At 39.9% G+C, this 22,797-nt stretch overlaps 1 protein-coding gene across 4 annotated transcripts in view; it reads left to right on the top strand.

Annotated features, from left to right (window-relative positions):
• The window catches only part of Sort1 (sortilin 1), a 73,101-nt gene that overhangs the window by 23,824 nt on the left and 26,480 nt on the right, over positions 1 to 22,797 (top strand). For 2 of the 4 annotated variants that reach the window (XM_070006201.1, XM_070006199.1), the window contains exons 2-8: positions 1,101 to 1,160; positions 2,830 to 2,903; positions 12,222 to 12,324; positions 13,418 to 13,582; positions 16,663 to 16,736; positions 19,161 to 19,210; positions 20,768 to 20,898. In XM_070006201.1, the coding sequence (XP_069862302.1) occupies positions 1,101 to 1,160; positions 2,830 to 2,903; positions 12,222 to 12,324; positions 13,418 to 13,582; positions 16,663 to 16,736; positions 19,161 to 19,210; positions 20,768 to 20,898 (657 nt within the window). The remainder of the gene's footprint in view (positions 1 to 1,100; positions 1,161 to 2,829; positions 2,904 to 12,221; positions 12,325 to 13,417; positions 13,583 to 16,662; positions 16,737 to 19,160; positions 19,211 to 20,767; positions 20,899 to 22,797) is intronic. The other 2 variants (XM_070006202.1, XM_070006200.1) reach the window with 1 other exon arrangement.

Here is a 22,797-nt window from a genome sequence, read left to right as displayed (position 1 = left end):
AATGAATTTCTCATATTTGAAAAGAGATTTAAAACTTTATAAGATATGAGTATTCTTCATGAAAAAAGCATAATTATTAACAGTTAGTAGAAATACATACTAAGCTATTAGTAAAGGACTGGGCCTTGAGGTAGAGGGCCAGTGCAAGAGAAAAGGAAAGGACTTTCATTTTTTGAAATATATATATATATATACACACACATATATACATATATAACATATAGATATTCTAATATTCAGCATTTTTTACAGTGAAGTACTGTCTCTGTAGAATTTTTATTAGTTAAAATGATAACCACTAGATTATGTGTGTAACATTAACCTGGACTATCTCTGTGATAAGATTATGAAGGACTTTATTTTCTTTCTTACACTTCCTTATAATTATCTACATTTTCTACAAGGATTATACCTTATTTTGTAAATAGGGAAAGGAGGTATTTTGAGGAAAAAGTCAAAAGCACCTGCAATGATTATTATAACTATATTTTAATATAGCATATTTATATTTCATATTTATATAATAAATATATTTATAATATGCCAGCTTGCCCTCTTTTGTCTCTCTACTCTTGCCACAACCCACTAAGATTTATTGCTATTTTATACTGTTATTATTGAATAAAAGAACAACACAAAGCCATTTGCTTATTTTTGGTGAGTTAGCCGAGAAGCAAAGGAATCTACTAACTATTCAGTGATGCTGTGAAGACTGCTTAGAAAAGTTCAAATTAAGTTGATTGGGCTATAATTATGTCTGTCGATGTGAACTCTCATCTCTTGTTTTCAAGCATCCTAAGAATACTTTGTGGTATGTTTATATTTAGTTCTGTTAGAGAAAGCAATTAGATTATTCCATCTCCCCATCTGGTGCAGGGATGAAAACTCATCTGCTTGGCTTACTTTGTGTGAGAGAGAATTTAAATTTCCGAGTTATTTGTGATTCAGGTTAAGTAGTTAAATCCTGTCTCTTCCAAATTTTGTTCTAGAAATCTATGTCCCCTTCAAATTATAAGCCCAATTACCCAGAACAATAGTAATATATTAAAGGAGAATAGATGCTATTTCTAAATTAATTTCTTTTCTTTTTCCCCTTATAGCATGTGTTTGATGATCTCAGTGGCTCAGTATCCTTGTCCTGGGTTGGAGATAGCACTGGGGTAAGTAATATCTTGAGTCTATTATACTCTAGTAAGATGAGGTAATCTGGAGAGATTAAGCAGTAAATATCATTTATTTCTGGACCATCTTCAACCTCATAGAAAATGAATACTTTCAGGACAGACTTTCATGAACTTGGAGATGGTATACTTCTTGAGGCTGTGTTCTTCAATAGCAGGAAAATAGCTTTTAAGTCCTTGGTGGCTCTTTAACATCAAGATGAACAAGAAGAAGCAAGAAGGAGAGTGCTATGTGAAGATTGCTATGTAGAAGCAGAAAGGAGCACATTACACATCTTGGCATTTTTTACCCCAAACTATTTTTCTTTTATTCTTTCCCACAATTATATTGAAAGACTGTGGCATCTGTGGGTCTATGGTGGTTTCACCTCCCTTGGTTGACACTGTCCCTACAAAAAGCAGGTACTAACAAGATTAGAGGAATGGAAGGGAGTCTCTGAGTGCATATCCCTCCAGGGGTATGCTGGTATCCTTCAAAGGCAGAGGGAAGTATGCTAAGGATGGTCCTCAGGTCTTCATTCAAGACTTAGGGTTGCCTGGTTCTGTTGTTTTGCTTCAACTAGGACAGGGACCATGTTCTATGGCCCTGGTCTTCTAGTAATGTGTGTGTCATAGCTTTAAGGCACAGGATAGCTATGTCAGAAGCCAAAGAAATAAAATTTTGGTTTAGAAAAGAAAGTAATTGTTTTCTCCTTCCTCCTTTTCCTTCTTCCCCTCCACCTCCTTTCTCTCCTCCCGCCTCCCGCCTTTCCTTATACTAGGGCTTGAACTCAGGGCCTTAGCCTTTTTGTTCATGGCTGGTGCTCTTACTGTGTGAGCCATGTTCCCACTTCTGGCTTTTGCTAGTTATTTGGAGAAAAGAGTCTTGAGGATTTTTCTGTCTGGTCTGGCTCAGAACTATGATCCTCAGATCTCAGTCTCCTGAGTAGCTAAGATTATAGGCATCTTAGTTTGTTTTTAAACTTCTTAAAATTTCTTTCAACATATCTGTTTCTTCTAAACAGTGTGCCCTATTTTTGTGATCTATTCATTTATCTAAGCTAGTTGACAGTGCCAAGATTTCTTTTTCTTTCTTTCTTTTTTTTTTAGGTCTGAGACTAGAACTTACACAGTACCTCACACTTTTGCTCATTGTCTAGTGCTTAATTGGAGCCATGCCTCCAATCCCAATATTTCTAACTAAATGTCTTTTCATCTCCATAAACTACTGTATGCATCTATCTCAAATTTTTCCTCATCTATATTTTTGTCAAAAAGTAATTGTCAAATGAACTTAGTGGAATTACCTCTGTTAGAATACCTGTCATATTCTAGTAGACAGAAAACAAAAATAGATTTTTGCCTAATGTATGCTAATACGGATACAAAGTAGTTAAAATCCTTCAGTAATTGAAATGTGTTTCAATAGCTCTGCCTCAAGGCCTAAAGTATTTGCAAAGAGAAACCATTCCAATGAAATCAGTTAAGGATTTCTTAAATCATTCCTGTAAACCCTAGTAATTTAGTCCTTCTTGGGTTTCGGGTATATTGCTACTACAAATTAAGGATATCAACAGTCCTTTCAAGGGTGGTTTAATCTCATTAGATATCAGCATGCAATTGTAGGGTCTCTCTTATTAACAGAATGCTTTTTTTTGTCTCTTTCCAGGTCATTCTAGTATTGACGACCTTCCATGTGCCATTGGTAATTATGACTTTTGGACAGTCCAAGTTATATCGAAGGTGAGATAGATAACATAATGATAATGGCATTTGACTAATACATTAGGAATCTGAGGTCTACCTTTTCTGAACATTATGGTTGATTTAGAATATCTTCCAGCTATCTTAAATTTTCACCACTCTGTTCACACTCAACACCCTTTTTTCTCTTCCTTTTGCTCATTCCTTCCTTCCTTTCTCCCTCCCCCCCCCCCACTTTTTTTTCTGGTGGTTCTAGGGTTTAAACTCGGCTTTGCATGTACTAGCCCTGAATTACACATTTAGCTTTTTCACTGGTTATTTTTGAAACAGTCTTACTTTCAGTCTCAGGCATATGCCTAAGCCAAGGTCCAACTATTTAAGCTTCCTATGGTTGTTAGGATGACACACACACACACACACACACACACACACACACACACACACACACACACACACACACACACACACACACACACACACACACACACACACACACACACACACACACACACACACACACACACACACACACACACACACACACACACACACACACACAATTGCATTCTGCTTCCCTTCCAGAATCTAACAGATTTTTCTGCCAGCCTGGTTTGGAACTGTGATCCTCCCAATCTTAGCTTCCCACATTTTTTTTTTTTGTCGGTCATGGGGCTTGAACTCTGGGCCTGGGCGCTGCCCCTCAGCTCAAGGCTAGCACTCTACCACTTGAGCCACAGTGCCACTTCCCCTCCCACATATTTTATGATGACAAATGTACACCATTATGCCCAGATATGGATTCAGAAGAAGTCTTGTGAGTGAGTGAGTGAGAGTGTGTGTGTGTGTGTGTGTGTGTGTGTGTGTGTGTGTGTGTGTGTGTTAATACTGTGATTTGAACTCAGGGGCCTCACTCTTGCTTGGCTTGCTTGTTTACTTACCATTGATGCTCTATCACTTGAGCCAAACCTCCAGCCCAGCTATTTGCTAGTTCATTTGAGATGGATTCTCAAGGACTTCTCTACTTGGGCTAGTTTTGAGTTACAGTCAGTCCTCCAAATCTCAGCCTCCTGAGTCGGATAGTAAATGTGAGTCACCAGCATCCATCAGCACACTTTTTATTTTTTTATTTTTATTTTTTGGGTCCAGTCATGGGGCCTGAACTCTGGGCCTGGGCGCTGTCCCTCAGCTCTTCAGCTCAAGGCTAGCGCTGTACCATTTGAGCCACAGCAACACTTCCAGTTATTTTTCTTTTTGCTTATGTGGTGCTGAGGAATCGAACCCAGGGCCTCGAGCATGCAAGGCAAGCGCTCTACCACTGAGCCACCTTCCCAGCCCCCATCAGCACACTTTTTAATGACAACCTGAAGAAATATGAAATATGAAAAGGGACCTACTTCTAAAGAACTAGGATGACCTGCCTGAGAGGCAAAATAAAAGAAGGTGAAGAGTCTGCAGAAGTGTGTGTTATTTTGCCTAGATACTTATTTGTTGTAAGTAGTTTAAATTTTATATCTATTTTTATGAGCATAGAAATTTTTTATATCCCTGCACTGAAAGTTCTCATTGTATTCTAAACAAGTATTACTTATCTAATATTCTGAGGCCTGAACTGATAAGAGACGGTGATCTCTAGTAATTGTTTTCTTTTCTTTTCCTTTTTTCCCCCTTTTTTTCCACTCTAGTCCTGGGGCTTGAACTCAGGGCCTTGGCACTGTCCCTGAGCTTCTTTTGCTCAAGACTAGTGCTCTGCCACAGTGCCACTTCCAGCTTTTTCTGTTTATGTGATACTGAGGAATCGAACCTAGGGCTTTATACATGCTAGGCAAGCAGTCTACTACTAAGCCACATTCACTGCCCTGGTAATTGTCTTCTGAATGCTTAGGAGGTTCTCAGGTCAGACAAACTGGTTTGTAGGTTCACCTGATAATGACAGCGAGAACATATGTTCTGTGATACTCATTTTAAAATAGTCTTCTCAAAAGTCCAGCTTGGTTAAATAGAAGATTCTTTTACTTAACAATAAGGATCAAGACTAACTCCTCAAATTGCCTAATGAAATAATGAACTCCCAGGAGATGATTCAGAAACAACCCCCACACCAGTATGTGTCCCATGTGTCTTGTTAGGTTCTAAGGCTGTCTGTTGGCCTTGGCCCAGGTGTGAGGCTTTGGCCCAGGTGTGAAGCTTTGACTCTGATCAACCCAACCTCCCTTCTCTTGTAGGTGTGACCTTTAACTGTTGCTCCAGGGCCTAGAACCAGAGCATTCTGCCCTTCAGCACAGTAGACAGAATTTCATTTTGGAACTGAACTAAGTAGGAATTCTCCAGAATTTGGACAAAAGGACTGACATATAGTAGGTAGACAGTACATCTGTCTGAATGAATGCCTCAGTTTCTCTATACTTTTGAAACTGCTAGTACTTTTTTATTTGTTTGATACTAAAGTAACAATGTACTATAGGATCCTAGTGCTAAGAAAGGGCTGTAATAGATGGTTTGTGTATCTAACTAGAAGAGTAATTGAATCCTTTCAGACAAAGGAGAAGCCTCACTTGGGAGGAAAAAAATACATTCAAAATTTGTAACTTTTAGCAGGGTGCCAGTGTCTCACACCTGTAATCCTAGCTACTCAGGAGACAGATCTGAGGATTGTGGTTTGAAACCAGCCCAGGCAGCTCTTATCTGTGCAACTCTTATGTCCAATAAAAACTACTCAGAACATTTAAAAATCTTTGTTCTTATCAGATCTGTCCTGATACAGTTTTTCCTGCCAACTTATCTTTCATTATAACAGTGATATCATTGTATCATAAAGTATTTGGAAATTCTGAAAGAAAGGTTACTGCTGAGTATTTACAATTTCTTATCTTGATTGTTTTTCCTCCTTTAAAATTATATGGCCTGGGAGTATGGCTTAGTGGTAGAGTGCTTGCCTAGCATGCATGAAGCCCTGGGCTCGATTTCTCAGTACCACATAAACGGAAAAAGGCGGAAGTAGTGCCATGACTTAGGTGCTATCCTTGGGCAAAAGAAGCCCAAGGACAGTGCTCAGGCCCTGAGTGCAAGCCCCAAGACTGGCAAAAAAAATTATATCATATGGCTATATAGACTTGGGAAGCAACTTGGAAAAATAAAAAGATGCTGAAGTTTGTTGGTAAGTAATCCTGAGACTAAATCTCATCACTGTCCTTTGCAAGCAAGAGGAACTTGGGCCAGTTATTTGCCTCCTAAGTCTTTTCTGTCACCTTTTAAGGAAGAGTGATCAGAAGTCCACCTCAGGGCTGTTGCAAAGAATGTCCTGCAATGCCTGGCATAGAGTAAGAGTTAGTTACAAGTAAATTTAAGCAATTACACAATTTGTAAAAACAGATTGTAATGAGAATCAACTATTTAAACTCCCAGTTCATGAAATGTATGAAATTATCATTATTTTTAAGAATTTGTTATCATCCTTGTTACTTTTATATTATAACTTATAGTGACTTAATCATGGCAAAATAAATGAAAGTATTAGAGAGAAGGGTTGAGTTTTGAGGAGTAAATAGAAAAAGTTTAAATTGCTGTGATTTTTTTTTTCAGTTGTCGGGCTTGAACTCTGAGCCTGAGCGCTGTCCCTTAGCCCTTCAGCTCAAGGCTAGCTCTCTACCACTTGAGCTACAGTACCACTTCTAGTTTTCTAGTGGTTTATTGGAGATAAGAGTTTCATGGACTTTCCTGCCCAGGCTGGCTTTGAACCGGGATCCTCAGATCTTAGCCTCCTGAGTAGCTAGGATTACAGGCATGAGCCCCCGGGACCTGGCAAAATTGCTGTGATTTTTATATGTGATTCCACTGAGGGCTTAGAATGAAAAAGGAGATCTGTTGAAAAGCTTATGTTTTAGAGAATACCTAAATAACAGATTGGTAAAAAAAAATGCACACACATATATATGGACAATAAAGCCATTATGATGAGGTTTTAGACTGAAATGAAGCACATATTATTCAACAATGGAGAAAATCCAATCTATATTATGAACTGTCAAAGAACTTGGCATAATTTGTGTTCAGCCATTGGTTTAGTGTTGGGTGGAAAGTAGGACTGGCAAGTGATGAAACTCAAAATATAATAAAACAATTTCTAAGCAAGGTATTGAAGTGAATGCTTGGCTTCTCTTGACTGCTGATAATAATAAAGTACAAAAAGAGAGAAATGACTTAAAAGCAGAATGGTTAGCCAGATTTTGGTGGCTCATGACTTTAATACTAACTACTCAGGAGGATTGTGATTTGAAGCCAATCTGGGCAGGAATGTCAATAAGACTCTGATTTCCAATTAACCAGAAAAAGCCAGAAGTGGAGGTGTGGTTCAAGTGGTAAAGAAATGAATGAATGAAAAAGCTAAGGGCAGCACCAAGGCCCTGAATTCAAGCTGCCGGACTAGCAAAACAAAAAATAGAATTAAGTTTTTAAAAAATCCAAGTAGTTGTATATAGGGTTACAGTTCCATCAGTCAGGTGATGAGCACAATGCTTCTTGGTCAGCATCACCCCTTCCTTGGTTCTCCCCCATTTCTCCCTTTCCATTTCTGCCCTCAAATACCTTTTTTCAAATAGGCCAATGGATTCTACCCAGTAGGTGCAGAGCCTTCCAGAATCTTGGGTTCCAACCCCTGGCTGGCAAAACTGTAAAGGTGACTATCACCCCAGTGGATCTGGAGGACCCAGAACTGAGCCAATGAGGATTTTTCTCAAGATTGCCTTGTTGCTTGGGATCCCTTTTCTTCTTTTCCATTTCTTCCTTTTGGGATGGAAATATCTCTGCCATACCTGACCTGCTATTGTGGTTTAGAAGCATATAACTTGTTTGATCTTGTAGCTGGAAAATTTGCTTCAGAATGACTATACCTTGAATCTCACCTGATTTAGATAACATCTATATGATACTTTAGATTTGAGACTTTAGAATTGATGCTGGAATGAATTAAGACTTTGGGGGAGTGTTGAAATGTAACATGCATTTTTCATGTGAGAAGAACATGAATTTGGTTGGACCAGAGGCAGAATGCTATAGACTGAATGTGTCCTCATCAAATTTATATCTTGCAATCCTAACCCCCAATTCAGTGGTATAAGAGGAGGTAGCTCAAGGCCAACTTGGGTAAAAAGTTGGTAAGACTTCAACTCAACCAATAGCTGGCCATCTATCATCCTAGGAGGATCATAGCCCAATTCATAAATACAAGATAAAATACCAAAAGATAAATAAAGTGCTGGAAGTATGACTCAAGTAAGGTAAAACATCTGACTACAAAGACTTGAGTTCAAGCCCTAGTACCACAATAGTAAATTAAATAAATAAATTCTCAGAGAACTTTCTTGGCCCTTCTGTCTTGTGAGGTTACAGTGATGAGGTTTGACTGACTAAAGAGTGGTATACCTAAGGGAGGAGTCCAGTTCTTCTGAACAGCTAATGAGCTGTTTGAGGAAGCAGAAACATGTTCAGGGGAAGAATACAAATGGGAGGAGGAAGTGTGAGAAAATGCAGTCATTATAGCCAATGAAGATTATGTAAAAATTGAACTATATAATTTGAGGGTAGGGATGGAAGAAGGAAAAATGGGGGGAATTATGGAAGGGATGACATTGATCAAGAAGCATTGTAGTCATAACCTGACTTAGAGAATTGAAACCTCTTTGTACAACTACTACATCATCATCATCTAATAATAATAATAATAATAATAATAATAATAATAAAAATGACAGTTTGATCTGAGTATGGTACATATGTATAATCCTAGTGCTTGGAAGGCTGAGCCAGAAGAATGATGAGTTGGAGACCAGTCTGGGTTCCATAGTGTGACTTTGTCTCTAAGGCTATACAAAAAGAAGATGGCAGTTTCTGAGCCAGGAATTTGGCTTTGACCAGACACTAAATCTAAGAGTGCCCTGATTTTGGACTTCTTATCCTTCAGAACTGTGAGAAATAAATTTCTATTGTTTACAAGCCACCAGTCTACAGCTTTCTTTTATAACCATGCAAATGGACTAAAACAAGTTGTATTCTACATATATTTATTTTAGTGTGGTCTTGAGTAATAAACAAGGCACTTACTTATGTGCAAACTCTTATGCATATTTATGCCACAGATATACATGAATATGATAATTTATTTTTGTAACAAGGAAGAGTGGATATTAGGATAGAAGGATATAATTGTTATTATTATTATCATTATCATTATTATTATTATTTTGCCAGTCGTGGGCCTGAACTCTGAGCCTGGGCACCATCCCTCAGCTCTTCAGCTCAAGGCTAGTGCTCTACCACTTGAGCCACAGCACCACTTCCAGCTTTTTCTGCTTATGTGGTGCTGAGGAATTGAACCCAGGGCCTCATGCATGCAAGGCAAGCACTCTACCACCGAGCCACCTTCCCAGCCCTAAAAAATATTTTTTTGTATTTGCCAGTACTACTATGGCTTGGACTTAGGGCCACCTGCTCCCTCAGCTTGCTTGTACATGACTGGTACTCTACCACTTGAGCCATGCCTCAAGTCTGGCTTTTTGCTGGTTAATTGGCGATGGGTTCCTATAGACTGTTCTTCCCAAGATGGCTTCAAACTGGTGTCCTCCAGCTAGAATTATAAGCATGGGCCGCCAGCATCCAACCAGAAGATTTGTTTCTAAAGCAGATAGCTTGACAGGTTTCCATTGTTACTTAATCATTTGACTGCTACTTATAGTTTTATCAATTTTGAAAAGTAGATTTATTTTTCAGAGTTTTTGATTATTTCTTCCCCATGATATATAGTACATGTACATGTATACTGACAGAAAATAAGGCTATATTTAAATAAAATGCTCGGTTAAAATATGCTTCTATGCTATCAAGGTAGTTTATGCCTGTAAATTCCTACTGGAAGGTAGCGATTGGGAGGGTTGATGTTTGAGGACAGGTTGGGCAAAATGTTAGACTTCTCCCATCTCAATAAAGGCTGTGTGTGATGGTGAGCACCTATGATTGCAGGTATGCAGGAAGCCATAGGTAGGAGGATTGTGGTTTGAACCTGAGCCCAGACAAAACCCTACGCAGGTAAGAACCTGCCTAAAAAAACAACTAAAACAGAAAAGGGGCTGGAGGTGGAGCTCAGGTGGTAGATAGAACGCCTGCCTAACAAGCATGAGACACTGAGTTCAAACTCCAGAACTGCTAATACACACACACACACACACACACACACACACACACACACACACACACACACACACACACACACACACACACGCACACGCACACATGCACACATGATAGACACTTGTAGATCCAAAGCAGACCTGACAGAATCCTATTTTCAGTAATTTGGTACTAGTCCATTTTTTTCCATTTATTTAACTACTTAAAGTATCAAAGGATTGCAGTAATGTTTTTGTTTTATTCATTTTTTGGTTTTTGTTTATCTGAGAGGCAAGGATGTGTTTGTTGTATCAAGTTTGGAAAAAAATGAACAATTTTGTTTAGATTCCCTGGGAATTTGTGACAGTTCCCTGGGAATATCATGAAGGAGGAACCATTTTCAAGCTAGTAATAGCTGCTACAACCCCTTGGAATGTTGTTTGGGCTGTGACTGATGTGTACCCTGCAGAGCTGGCCGTTGTTTATGCACATCTCTTGATGACTGTCAGAAAGATAATAACTGATCTTGTCCTCCAAAATCAAACTTAAGGCAATGTAATAATCTGTTGGTTGGTGCCTAATCTCTATTTTATATACGTAGGCATTTTCTCTATACATGTGCTAAGGGAGAGGGAGTCATTCAGACAACTTAAAGACGTGGTTTGGTTTAGCCTACATGATCAGAGGTATGTAGAGACAGGCATTGATGCCTTCTCTCTCAGGCTTTTATTTATCTGAGGTGTACTGCCTGGTCAAAAGAGAGAAAACATCAAGTTATAAGAGAGGGAAAAAAAATCACAAAATTCACAAATAATTAGAAGTTGTCTTGGTAGTGACAATTAAAAGACTTGGACTACTTTCAATTTTATCCTGAAATACTTGACTTTTGCTAAATTGCCTCCCCTAGCAACTCATGTGAAATAAGGGAGTTGCATGAAGTATTTTCAGTGCCTGGGCGTTTTTCTGCTAAAGACTGGCACTCTACTGTTTCCTACTTGTTAGTGGTCATTTGGAGATGAATTCATGGGCTTTCATCCTTGGGCTGGCTTTGAACTATGATCCTCAGATGTCAGCCTCCTGAGTAGTTCAGATTACAGGAGTGAGCCATTAGCACCCAGTTCTGAAATTCTTGATTACTTGATGCTACAGCTAAATTGGCAAAACACTTTTAAAGTCATAAGTCCTATTAGTGAGTACCACTGTATATTACCTAATTTTCCATGTATAGTCATCTTCACTGGTAGGTACTAAACTGTAATAAATATTAAGATTTAGCATTCTTTATTGTGTCTGAAGAGTGCTACCTATAGTATTAAATTTGTCTACTGATAGCTTGTTTACTGTTCTCAAAATCTAAACATGGATTCAAAATACTTCTCAAAGGTTTTGTGGAATGAACTTCTGGGAGAAGCCAAGAGTTGAGATTCATTGTTTGATTTTCCTAGCTATGTTTTGTGTTACATTCATTAGAAACATGTGCCCAGTGATGGTAACTTTGAGCAGTAGAAACTTCAAGACCCCACTAATTAACCTGCAACTTTCCCATAAACTCTATAGATTAATAGACTAGTTAGGAGTCTTTGACTACATCTAACATATGTCCCAAGTCATTCTAGCATGAATAATAAAGGAATGATCAACTCACTAAACAGAGGAAAGGCGGGCTTCAGAAGAACAACTGAGAAATTCCTCAGTTGTCCTAGCTTTGTGACAAAATGATTAGCAATTTTTGCTTTTGTATGATGGATTTCTCGGCCTTGGCGTTGGTGATGTTTGAGGTTGTGGGACTGTCCTGTGCATCTACAGATGCCCTGGCAGCCTCACTGGCCACCATCTACTTTATACCAGTAGCACCTGAACATAGTTATGATAATTAAAATGTCTCCAGATATTCCAAGTATGGTAGTAGGGGGTAGGGTACAAAACACTCTTGTTGAGAACTACTAGTCTAAAAGATGACAGACCACCTTGTCAAGTGTCTATGCTGGAAGGAAATGTGTATCAAGCTTTCCCTTTCTGTCTCTTTGGCTCCACGTAGGTTAGTCTTTATTCCAGAAGCCATGACCGGAGTAGGGAGGGAGATTTCTCAGGGAGATTTCCCTGAGACCAATCAGACCTCAAAAAGTCATGCAATGGAGAAATAAAAGCTGACAATATCTGTAACCACCACACTCTAAATTTGCGTTTATTTTCTTTCAGTGAGGATTATGGAAAGAACTTCAAAGATATTACAAATCTCATCAATAACACCTTCATTCGGACTGAATTTGGCATGGCTATTGGTCCTGAGAATTCTGGAAAGGTGAGACTTGTTCCTGCATAAATGAAGCTGGGGCCCGCTGCCACACACAGAATTATCATAGGCTAGTATTGGCATGATGCAGTGATATTTAATTTAGTATTTCTCTGTTTAAAAATTAAGTATAACCTGGGCATTAGTGGCTCACATCTTTAACTACTCAGGAGGCTGAGATCTGAGGATTGAGGTTCAAAGCCAGCCCAGGCAAGAAAGTCTGTGGACTCTTATCTCCTATGAACCACCAAAAAGCTGGAAGTAGAGCTGTCTCAAGTGGTAAAGGGCTAACCTTGAGCAAAAAATTCAGGGACAGCGCCCAGGTCTGGCACCAAAGGAAGAAAAAGTGTTGTTTAATTTTGATCACATGAATCTTTTTGTTGTTGTTATTGTTCCTATGTAAGATGCACCGAAAGCCTTTCATACTTACACGGTAGTTGTTTTATCAATATACTGTTTTCAACAGCATTTCAGTCTTTTGAGAAACAGACAATGTTAAAACTGACCAGGCTAAAAATCACAGGTTTTGTATGTAGCACAATTCAAGATGATATTTTTTTCATAAAATGTGAGGCTTAATACGGAGCAACTAACTCCTCTTATGAATCTAAAATTTTGTGTGTGATGCTGAGGTTTGAATTTCGGGCCTGGCACCTGTGCAGCAAGCACTCTTACTGCAGGGCCATGCTCCAGCTCTGCTTTTCACTTATTACTTTTGAGATAAGGTCCTGCTTCCTGCCTCAGTACATGCCTGGAAGTCAGTAACCTAAATTTATGTACTTTCAGTTGTAGCTAACAGGCACTCTCCACTATAACCAGCCTCTCCTCCAGGTATTCATTGAGAAGGGAGTCTTAGGAACTTTTCTGCCCAAGCTGGCTTCTAATTTCCCAAGTATCTAGGATTATAAACACGAATCATTACAACACAGCCTTTTTTGTTTTGGAACTAAAAGCCTCATGATTGTTAGATGCTTTACCGCTAAGCCATACCTCCAACTCTTTTAAAAATTCTTTTAGCTAATATCTAGTGAAAATGGTGCTAGAACTTCCTGTACTTTTAAAGTGTTATTCCTTGAATATAATCTTTCCTCTTCCTGGCCAGGTGATATTGACTGCAGAGGTGTCTGGAGGAAGCCGTGGAGGAAGGATCTTCAGATCATCAGATTTCGCAAAGAACTTTGTACAGACAGATCTCCCTTTTCATCCTCTGACTCAGATGATGTACAGTCCTCAGAATTCTGATTACCTTTTAGCCCTCAGCACTGAAGTAAGTCCAGAAAAACTTGCCTTTTGCATTTTTATATTCTCAAAATATATTTTCTTAAAAGGTTATATTTTTTAATACTGAGCTTCTTTCTAGTGTATCTTTACTCATGACATATATATACTTTTTGCATTGTTTTATTTGGCAAGGAATTCAATTTCTGTATGCTATCTCTTTTGGATAAGTTTGATATGCAAGTTGTCATAACTTTTTTTTTGCAAATTCTTTATTGTGATTAAGTGATTATATAATTCCACAAATTTCACTGTATTGTGGGATAGTGATGCTTAGTTAAAGTCACACACACATTCTATCTTTTTTTTTTTTTTTGGGGGGGGTCCAGTCGTAGGGCCTGAACTCTGGGCCTGGGTGCTGTCCCTCAGCTCTTCAGCTCAAGGCTAGCACTCTACCACTTGAGCCACAGCACCACTTCCGGCTTTTTTCTTTTTGCATATGTGGTGCTGGGGAATCGAACCCAGGACCTCAGGCATGCAAGGCAAGCGCTCTACCACTGAGCCACCTTCCCAGCCCCTCATTGTGCTATTTCTATAGTCAAATTTCACCGTCCTTTTTTGTTGTTAATTCCTCAACATAAAGAATATCAGCATATCATTACTGGGCACTGGTGGCTCATTACTGTAATCCTAGCTACTCAGGAAGCTGAGATCTGAGATCATAGTTCAAAGTCAGCCAAGACAGAAAAGTCTATGAGACTCTTATTCCAATTAACCGCCAAAAAAAAAAAAAGCAAAGCTTTATGAGCTTTGGCCTAAATAGTAGAGCTCTAGATTTGAGCAAAAGATTAAGGGCTGAACCTGGTCGGGCGCTAGTGGCTCACTCTGTAATCCTAACTACTCAGGAGGCTGAGATCTGAGGATTTCTGGACAAGAAAGTTCATCAGACTCTTAGCTCCAATTCTTTGTTCAAGCCCCAGTACTGGCACACACACACACACACACACACACACACACACACACAATAAAACAAACAAAAAAAAAAAGACCTCCATATTGTCTCAGCTTATAAAGCATTTCTCTTTTTAAAAATAATGTATTAAATATCCAAAGTTTCAAATTCCCCCTCCCCATCTCTGTGTTTTCCCCAGGGACCAGTGTTCCCTTTTTCTCCTTTGCCTTTCTTCAGGAAGTTCCCACGAATATCAGACCCGAACACCTGAGGAACTCCTTTAAGATAGGGAAAAGGGCAGAGGAAGAGCCGTCTGAGTATTAAACCTTTAGTGACAAGATGTTTGGGAGGAGACACAGAGAGGAGGGGCTACTCCAGCAGAGTCCGATTAGGCTTATTCAGTGGAGGCCAGAGCAAAGAAACTAGCTTGCTTGAGGGTAGGTGCTTCAGCTCTTCAGAGAAAAGAGCCTCCAAGCATATCTAAGGACCCTGGAAGGCAGCTGGGAGAGCTCTGAAGGCAAGGGCAGAATCATACATCTCCCCTTTAACCACCTCAGGCCCATTGCCACATATCTTAAGGTTATTTAAACTGTCCTCAGGGAGGGCTACTATCTGTGTTTCTACCTGGTAAGTTAGAAATGCTGGGAGGTGAATGTTATTAAAGGAGGGGAAATTTGAAGGCAAATCGTGGAGAAGAGTAGGTGCTGAGAACAGTATTCATGATACAACAATGCATACCATATCTCAACCTGAATCCCAGAGTGATTGACTTTATACATCGTACCCTACAGCAAAAGTCATCCCGTTCCAGTCCAGCTTTCAAAAATCTTGCTGGGACTGGGAAGTTGGCTAGGTGGTAGAGTGCTTGCCTTGCATGCATGAGGCCCTGGGTTCGATTCCTCAGCACCACATAAGCAAAAAGAAAAAAGCCAGAAGTGGCGCTGTGGCTCAAGTAGTAGAGTGCTAGCCTTGAGCTGAAGAGCTGAGGGACAGCGCCCAGGCCTAGAGTTCAGGCCTCAGGACCAACAGAAAAAAAAAAATCTTGCTAGCGTGGCATGGGTGGCTCACACCTATAATCCTAGCTACTCAGGAGGCAGAAATCTGAGAATCAAAGTTCAAAGTCAGTCCAGGCAGGAAAGTCTTTTTTTTTTTTTTTTTTTCGGTTGTGGGGCTTGAACTCTGGGCCTGGGCGCTGTCCCTCAGCTCTTCAGCTCAAGGCGAGCGCTCTACCACTTGAGCTACAGCACCACTTCCGGTTTTCTGGTGGTTTATTTGAGATAGGAGTCTCACGGTCTCTCCTGCCCGGGCTGGCTTTGAACCGCGATCCTCAGATCTCAGCCTCCTGAGTAGCTAGGATTACAGGCGTGAGCCACCAGCGCCCGGCTCAGGCAGGAAAGTCTTTAACATTCTTATCACCAATTAACCAGAAAACCAGAAGTGGTACTGTGGCTCAAATCTAGAGCTCTACCACTTGAGCACTGTTTTTGTTTTTGTTTTTGTTTTTTATGTTTTTTTTTTTTGGTAATTAATTCGAGATAAGAGTCTCACAGACTTTCTGTCCAGGCTGGCTTTGAACTAAGATCCTAAGATCTTAGCCTCCTGAGTAGCTAGGATTACAGGTGTGAGCTACTGGTACCTGGCTGTTTTTTCATGTTCTGCATGCACTGAAGGAGTTTTATCCCCTCCTTCCCTGCCTTTGCCAGTCCCAGTCTGATGCAATTGCACCTCATCTCCCTGCTTGCCTTTTTTGTTGTTGTTATACTGCTCATCTCAGTCAGTGCCTCTGCCTTCTTCAGGAAACAATCACTATGCAGCATGCCTCTTTCCCCACTTGTACACTAAACTGTGTCCATAACACCATGTGATGTTGAGCTCTCTTCTTATCTATGTTCCTTATTAAACCGTGAGCTTCTTGAGAGGAGGGAATATTTCTTCATTTTTTGTAGTCTCAGTGCAACAGCTGGTAAAGTGTCTGGCACATAGTGGGCACTTTAAATGCATTTGTTATTCTCAACATTCAAGACTGGAGGAGTGTGTGTTTGCGTGTGGATGTGCACTGTGTGCAGTACAGGCAACTGTAGTGGAACTAGAATGATTGAATATGAAATATTAAAGGTCATATAAGCAGCTGCACAGGATGAAGTTGAAATGTTGATAAGTCATTTATACTCTTTTAGAATGGACTGTGGGTGTCCAAGAATTTCGGAGGAAAATGGGAAGAAATCCACAAAGCAGTGTGTTTGGCCAAATGGTGAGTAACAGAAAACTCCATCTGTGCAGAGCTCTAAGCCTTTAGTGCTGCCATAAGTCATATGAGTAAATGTAGACCACTTATTGTAGGTCAGATACTCTTAAGTATGCCATGAGGGATTCAAGAGAGGGCTATGACATAGACCTTGCTCCAGAGCAGCCTCTAATTGTGCTGGGAGAAAAAAGATTTATCCTCACTGAATGTTCAAGTATAAACAGAGCGTGTCACTCAGTAGCTGCTGCCTGCAAAAGGTTTATTCTTCATAATTGGTAACATCAATTAGAGCATAACAATGCAACTTTAATTTGGAGATTTTAATACTTTGCATGAAGATTTATACTCCCTTGTCTAGCAACCCATTTCAGTTAGATGTAGAACACAGTAACAACTCAGGAAGAAGCTGAAATAGTTAGCAGACTGCCCAGTTCCTGTGTCGGTGCACCAAAACCTACTCAGTTCTCTTGGCAGGATGCCTTGCCCCCTCAGGATGCTATAGTAGAGAGATTTCTTACTTAGAAGTCAAATAATCTTTGCTCTAACCTGGCTTTGGTACTAGTCAGTGATTTAACCGCTCTAGGCTTCAGTTTTAACTTTGCAAGAGATTTATTTGGGGGAGGGATGGTTGACCAAGCATTGAATTTATAGCCTTTATATCTTCAAAATTCTGTTTAGGCTTAGACCTTTGTCCAGAGTCTCTCTTTTTTCTTTTCTTTTGACTAATTCCAACAAGTTAATCCAGTGTCCCAGTTAATAGCAGATTACTGCCAGAATGAGCTATGTGGCTGCTAGCAACAAGCACATGACATTAGAATTACAGCTCTAGAGCTAGAAGGAAGCAAAAAACCCATAACAGAGTGGATAAAACTCAGTATAACAATTCAAAATGATTTAGTACTAGATCAAGAAAGGACATATACAAGAAAGGACAGTAACTTCTAATGGTTTATCGTTGATGACCTGTAACTTCAAGAAAGAGTTTTATGTACTCTATTTAGGAAATCAGGAAAACCTAATACAGATTTTGAACTATGGCTTAGTCAAAATTTTAATTTAATATTTAATTTAAATATTAGACATTTACTATTTAAATAAGGTGGTCTTTTGCTCACTATAAATGGGATTTTTATAGCATCATTGTTGTACATGCCACATCTGCTTTCACTTTATGAATTTTAATGGCTGTGTCTGTATCAAATAAGGTCTTATCAGGAAGGAAGTAATTATTAAGGTAACTAGATTAACAAATTGTTGGACTCCTGATGGATCTAAAATATGTAAGATATGGTTAAGTAAGACTATGCTAATTTTGATCATGAAAACCCACTCCACCCTTAATTAAAATTTATCTTTACAATGAAAAAGTTATTTTTAAATGGCATTTTATGTCTTTTTTTTTACTTCAATAAAAATTACTTTGTTCAGCTGTGAATATAAGATAGCTAGGCTATAACTGCTTACTTACATTTTAGGTCTTTGATTTCTGGGCGTTTACAACAAAAGTTTTGAAAGAACAGGCTCAAAATGCATTGCCTTTTGCTGGCAGTAACCTATAAGTATATCAGGGTCAGAATTCAGTTCCCTGTAAACTCCCTGGCCAAGCTACATTTTAAATAATTCAACCTCTGACCTAGTTGCCTATTTGAGATGAAAGATCTAAATTATTTAGCTCATTCAAAGCATTAAACTAGGTTCTGAAGGCAAACTACAAAGCCTAAAACTTAGTAAGTGACCTGAAGAAATCAATTAGTGTGGTAGAGATAAGACTGGGAGACTGATGAATGGTAAGTGGCTTGTATAGAATGGCACAGTGCTCCAGAACCAGGGATTCTTAACCTCATCACTAATGACACACTGGGCCAGATAATTTGTTATCAAGGGAGCTGTTCTGTTCTGTGCATTCTGAGCTGTTTAGCAGCATCCCTGGCTTGTACTTATTAGATGTTATAACCAGGCCTGCCTGCCCCATATCCACTCTTACCCTAGTTCTGAGAATCAAAAATGTTTCTACATGTTGCCAAGTGTCCCTTGGTGGCTAAATCACCCCTCATTGACAACTTGCTGTTCTAGAAGTTTAGAACTTCTAAACTGTGAGGGTCATAAGAAAAGCTTCACCGAAGAGCTAGAATTTAAGCTACAATTGAAAGACTGTGAGGGCATGCATTTGGTTACAGGAGATAAAGCATTTGGGGACAGTGGGTAATATAACATAAGAGACAGATTGGACAGTCCATGTGGGTCCAGCTGGAAGACTGTCAAAGAGGGAGCCAGGCTATGGGAAGCTGTGGAGAATAGGGTGCTCATCTCCTGAGGAGCTGGTACGTGTGGATAAGTCTTGATATATTTTCCAGGGGCTTTGTCCCTAAGGTTGACTCAGTCTCTTGGCATCTTAAATCATTTATTTTCTCTGTCTTTGCCTTTTCCTAGGGGATCAGGAACCACCATATTCTTTACCACCTATGTGAATGGATCCTGCAGTAAGTATATTTTAGTCCCAGAAAAGTGTCTTGCAGTCTATATATATGGTTAAATATTCTGGATTATATGAAGTAGAAACAAAGATCTTTCCCTTATCCTGAAAATGTAATAACTAGAGATAGCTGTTAGTGATTTTTAAAATCTTCAAATACTACCAAATTACTATACTATGCCTGGATTAAATTAAAATGTAATCTATAGTTGAAGGCATTATACTTAAATCTTAGCAAGGTATACTATAAAGCAAATCCTATGCTATAAACAATAGCCAATTGAAATGCATGATTTCTTCAGACTATGGAATATTTCATTTAATAGAGCCTGTGACCTCCTAATATGTGATCCAGTTTTAAAGTAGAAAACAAATCTTTTCACTAGTCACCCAACAAATGCCTGAATACCTGCTGTATGTAAAACATGATTGTAAAATGTAGAGAACAAAGCAGTCAGAATCTGACTGAATCACAAATTCAGTGAGGTGTTGGATGATAAGCAAGAAGACTAAACTCAGTAGAATAGGACATCTTTTTTTTTTTTTTTGTCGGTCGTGGGGCTTGAACTCTGGGCCTGAGTGCTGTCCCTCAGCTCTTCAGCTCAAGGCGAGCACTCTACCACTTGAGCTACAGCGCCACTTCCGGTTTTCTGGAGGTTTATTGGAGATAGGAGTCTCACGGTCTCTCCTGCCCGGGCTGGCTTTGAACCGCGATCCTCAGATCTCAGCCTCCTGAGTAGCTAGGATTACAGGCGTGAGCCACCAGTGCCCGGTGAATAGGACATCTTTAATGAATACAATTCTTTTTTTTTTTTTTTGGGTCCGATCATGAGGCCTGAACTCTGGGCCTGGGCGCTGTCCCTCAGCTCTTCAGCTCAAGGCTAGCACTCTACCACTTGAGCCACAGTGCCACTTCCGGCTTTATTCTTTTTGCTTATGTGGTGCTGAGGAATCGAACCCAGGGCCTCATGCATGCAAGGCAAGTGCTCTACCAGTGAGCCACCTTCCCAGCCCTAGGACATCTTTTAAATGGAGTATGAAGAAAGTAAAGTAGAATGCTATCACTGTGCTATTTTATGCACCACTGTACTAAAACTAAGAGAACTCTATTTACATCCATCATTAAATCTCACATGTATGAAATAAAATCTAAATACAAACTCCCTGTATCTGATGCCATACCAGGTTTAAATTATCACTAGATCAGCATATATATGATTAAAAGTGCTTTCTCTACATAAAATTAAGAACAGTTTATTTATTTGCCAGTTGTAGGGCTTGAACTCAGGGCCTGGGCACTGTTCCTGACCTTTTGCTCAAGGCTAGAGCTTTGTTACTTAAGCCACAGCTCCACTTCTGGCTTTTTGGTAGCTTAAAGTCTCACAGACTTTCCTGCATGGGCTGGCCTCTAATTGAGATACTCTGATATCAGCCTCCTGAGCAGCTAGGATTACTGACAGGTGTGAGACATGGGAGCCCAGCTTTAAGAGCAATTCTAAAGCAGCTGTTTGAAAGTGAGCTCACCAGTAAGAGGAATTTTAATTAATATTTTGTCTTGTTTAAGAAGCTGACCTTGGAGCACTGGAATTATGGAGAACTTCAGACTTGGGGAAAAGCTTCAAAACTATTGGTGTGAAAATTTACTCATTTGGTCTTGGGGGACGTTTCCTTTTTGCTTCTGTGATGGCCGATAAGGTGAGTATTTGTCTTTTTGGAGTCTAATACTTCTGCAAATATGTCTCATCAATCACTTTTACTTAGTACTGGTAGAGTTCTTGTCTTTACGCAGTATTTAGTGTCACTGTAAAGCCCTCAGGGCTATTGTGCACTTTGGCCTTTTTTTCACCTGTGAATTCTGATGTTGTTTCCTGGATTTTTTTTTTTTTTTTCTTGTCGGTCATGAGGCTGAACTCTGGGCTTGGATGCTGTCCCTTAGCTCTTCAGCTCAAGGCTAGCACCCTACCACTGGAGCCACAGCACCACTTCCAGCTTTTTTTCTGCTTATGTGGTGCTGAGGAATGGAACCCAGGGCCTCATGCATGTGAGGCAAGCACTCTACCACTGAGCCACCTTCCCAGCCCTGTTTGCTGGATTTGTAGATCCAGTATTGGCTTCACTTAAACATGGATATGGGCTGGGAGAGGAAGTGGCAGTAGTAATTGTGGGGAAGCAATCCACTTGCATATTATCCAAAAATTGTAATAAAAATTTTAAAAGATAATGCTGAGTTCTATTACATGCTTGGTACTATTTTATGTTCCCAGAATATAGCAGTGAACAAAACAGATTTCCTGCTCTCAGAGCTTATATTTAAGTAGGGAAAAAGATGCTAAGCAACTAAGTTCATCAGGTTGTAATTAAACCTATGAAGCAATCTAAAGCCGAGTAAGGAACTGGGAAGTAATAGAAATCACAGCAGTGCTATTCAGATAGGGTGCATGGCTGGCTCTCAAAGACATGAACGAAGCGACAACATGACTATGTGGAGTCTAGAGGAGAACTGGGTGAGCCAACAGCAAGGGAAGGGACAGACCTTCAGGCTAAGGTGCACTCCATCTATAAAGAAAAGGAAAGAAGAGCTCCTTGGTTGGAGCACAATGAAGAGTGCTCCAGAGTAGGCCCAGATTTTGCAGGGCTTTGATTCTTCATGTGTTGAGGAGCTGCACAGAGAGTGTGAGTATGGAAGATGGATTTGACTTCCCTTTTAACAAAATCTGTTTGAGAATGTCTAAGAGGAAGCAAGAATGGAAGCAGGGGAAAATAGGGGGCTGTTATGGTAGCCAACTGAGGGAAGTAGTATCTGGGACCAGGCTGTTAATGGATGAAGTGAGGTTGGGCACCAGAGGCTCACACAGTGGCTCACATCTGTAATCCTAGCTGCTCAGCAGCCTGAGATCTGAGGATTGAGGTTCTAAACCAACCCAGACAGAAAAGCCTATGAGACTCTTACCTCCAATTAACCAGCAAAAGGCAAAGCCTGAAGTGGAGCTGTGGCTCAAATGGAAAGAGTGCTAGCCTTGAGTGAAAAAGGTAAGGGATAGTACTCAGGCCTTGAGTTCAAGCCCCAAAACTGGCATAAATAGAAAAAAATCACAATAGGTAAGGGGAGGGATGGTAAGAGTATATATTTATTTTCAATGAATTGATGATAGGACTTGCCAATGAGGTATACTGGCTGCAAGAGAAGTAGGTTTGTAGGAGAAAAATTAAGAATTAAGCTGGGTACTAATGGCTCACACCTGTTATTTTAGCTACTCGAGGAATAAGATCTAAAGGATCAAAGCTAGCCTAGGAAGAAAAGTCTGTGAAACCGCATCTCTTATATAATTAGCAAAGAGGCACTAGTCTTGGGCACAAAAACTCAGGGAACAGCACTCAGACCCTGAGTTGAAGCCCCAGGACAGACAGACAGACAGACACAGACACAGAGAGAAAGAGAGAGAGGGAGAGAAAGTGAGGGAGAGGGAGAGAGAGAGAAGGAGGAGAAAGAGAGGGGGGGAGAGGGAGAGAGGGAGAGGGGAAGAGAGGGAGAGAGAGAAAGAGAGGGCCGTATTCCCAGAGAGGGCTGGGAATATGGCTTAGTGGTAGAGTGCT

This window comes from Dipodomys merriami, unplaced genomic scaffold (assembly GCF_024711535.1).
Source record: "Dipodomys merriami isolate MVZ:Mamm:240054 unplaced genomic scaffold, mDipMer1.0.p SCAF_7, whole genome shotgun sequence".
NCBI lineage: Eukaryota > Metazoa > Chordata > Mammalia > Rodentia > Heteromyidae > Dipodomys > Dipodomys merriami.
This window is presented reverse-complemented; position numbering and strand designations above follow the sequence as displayed.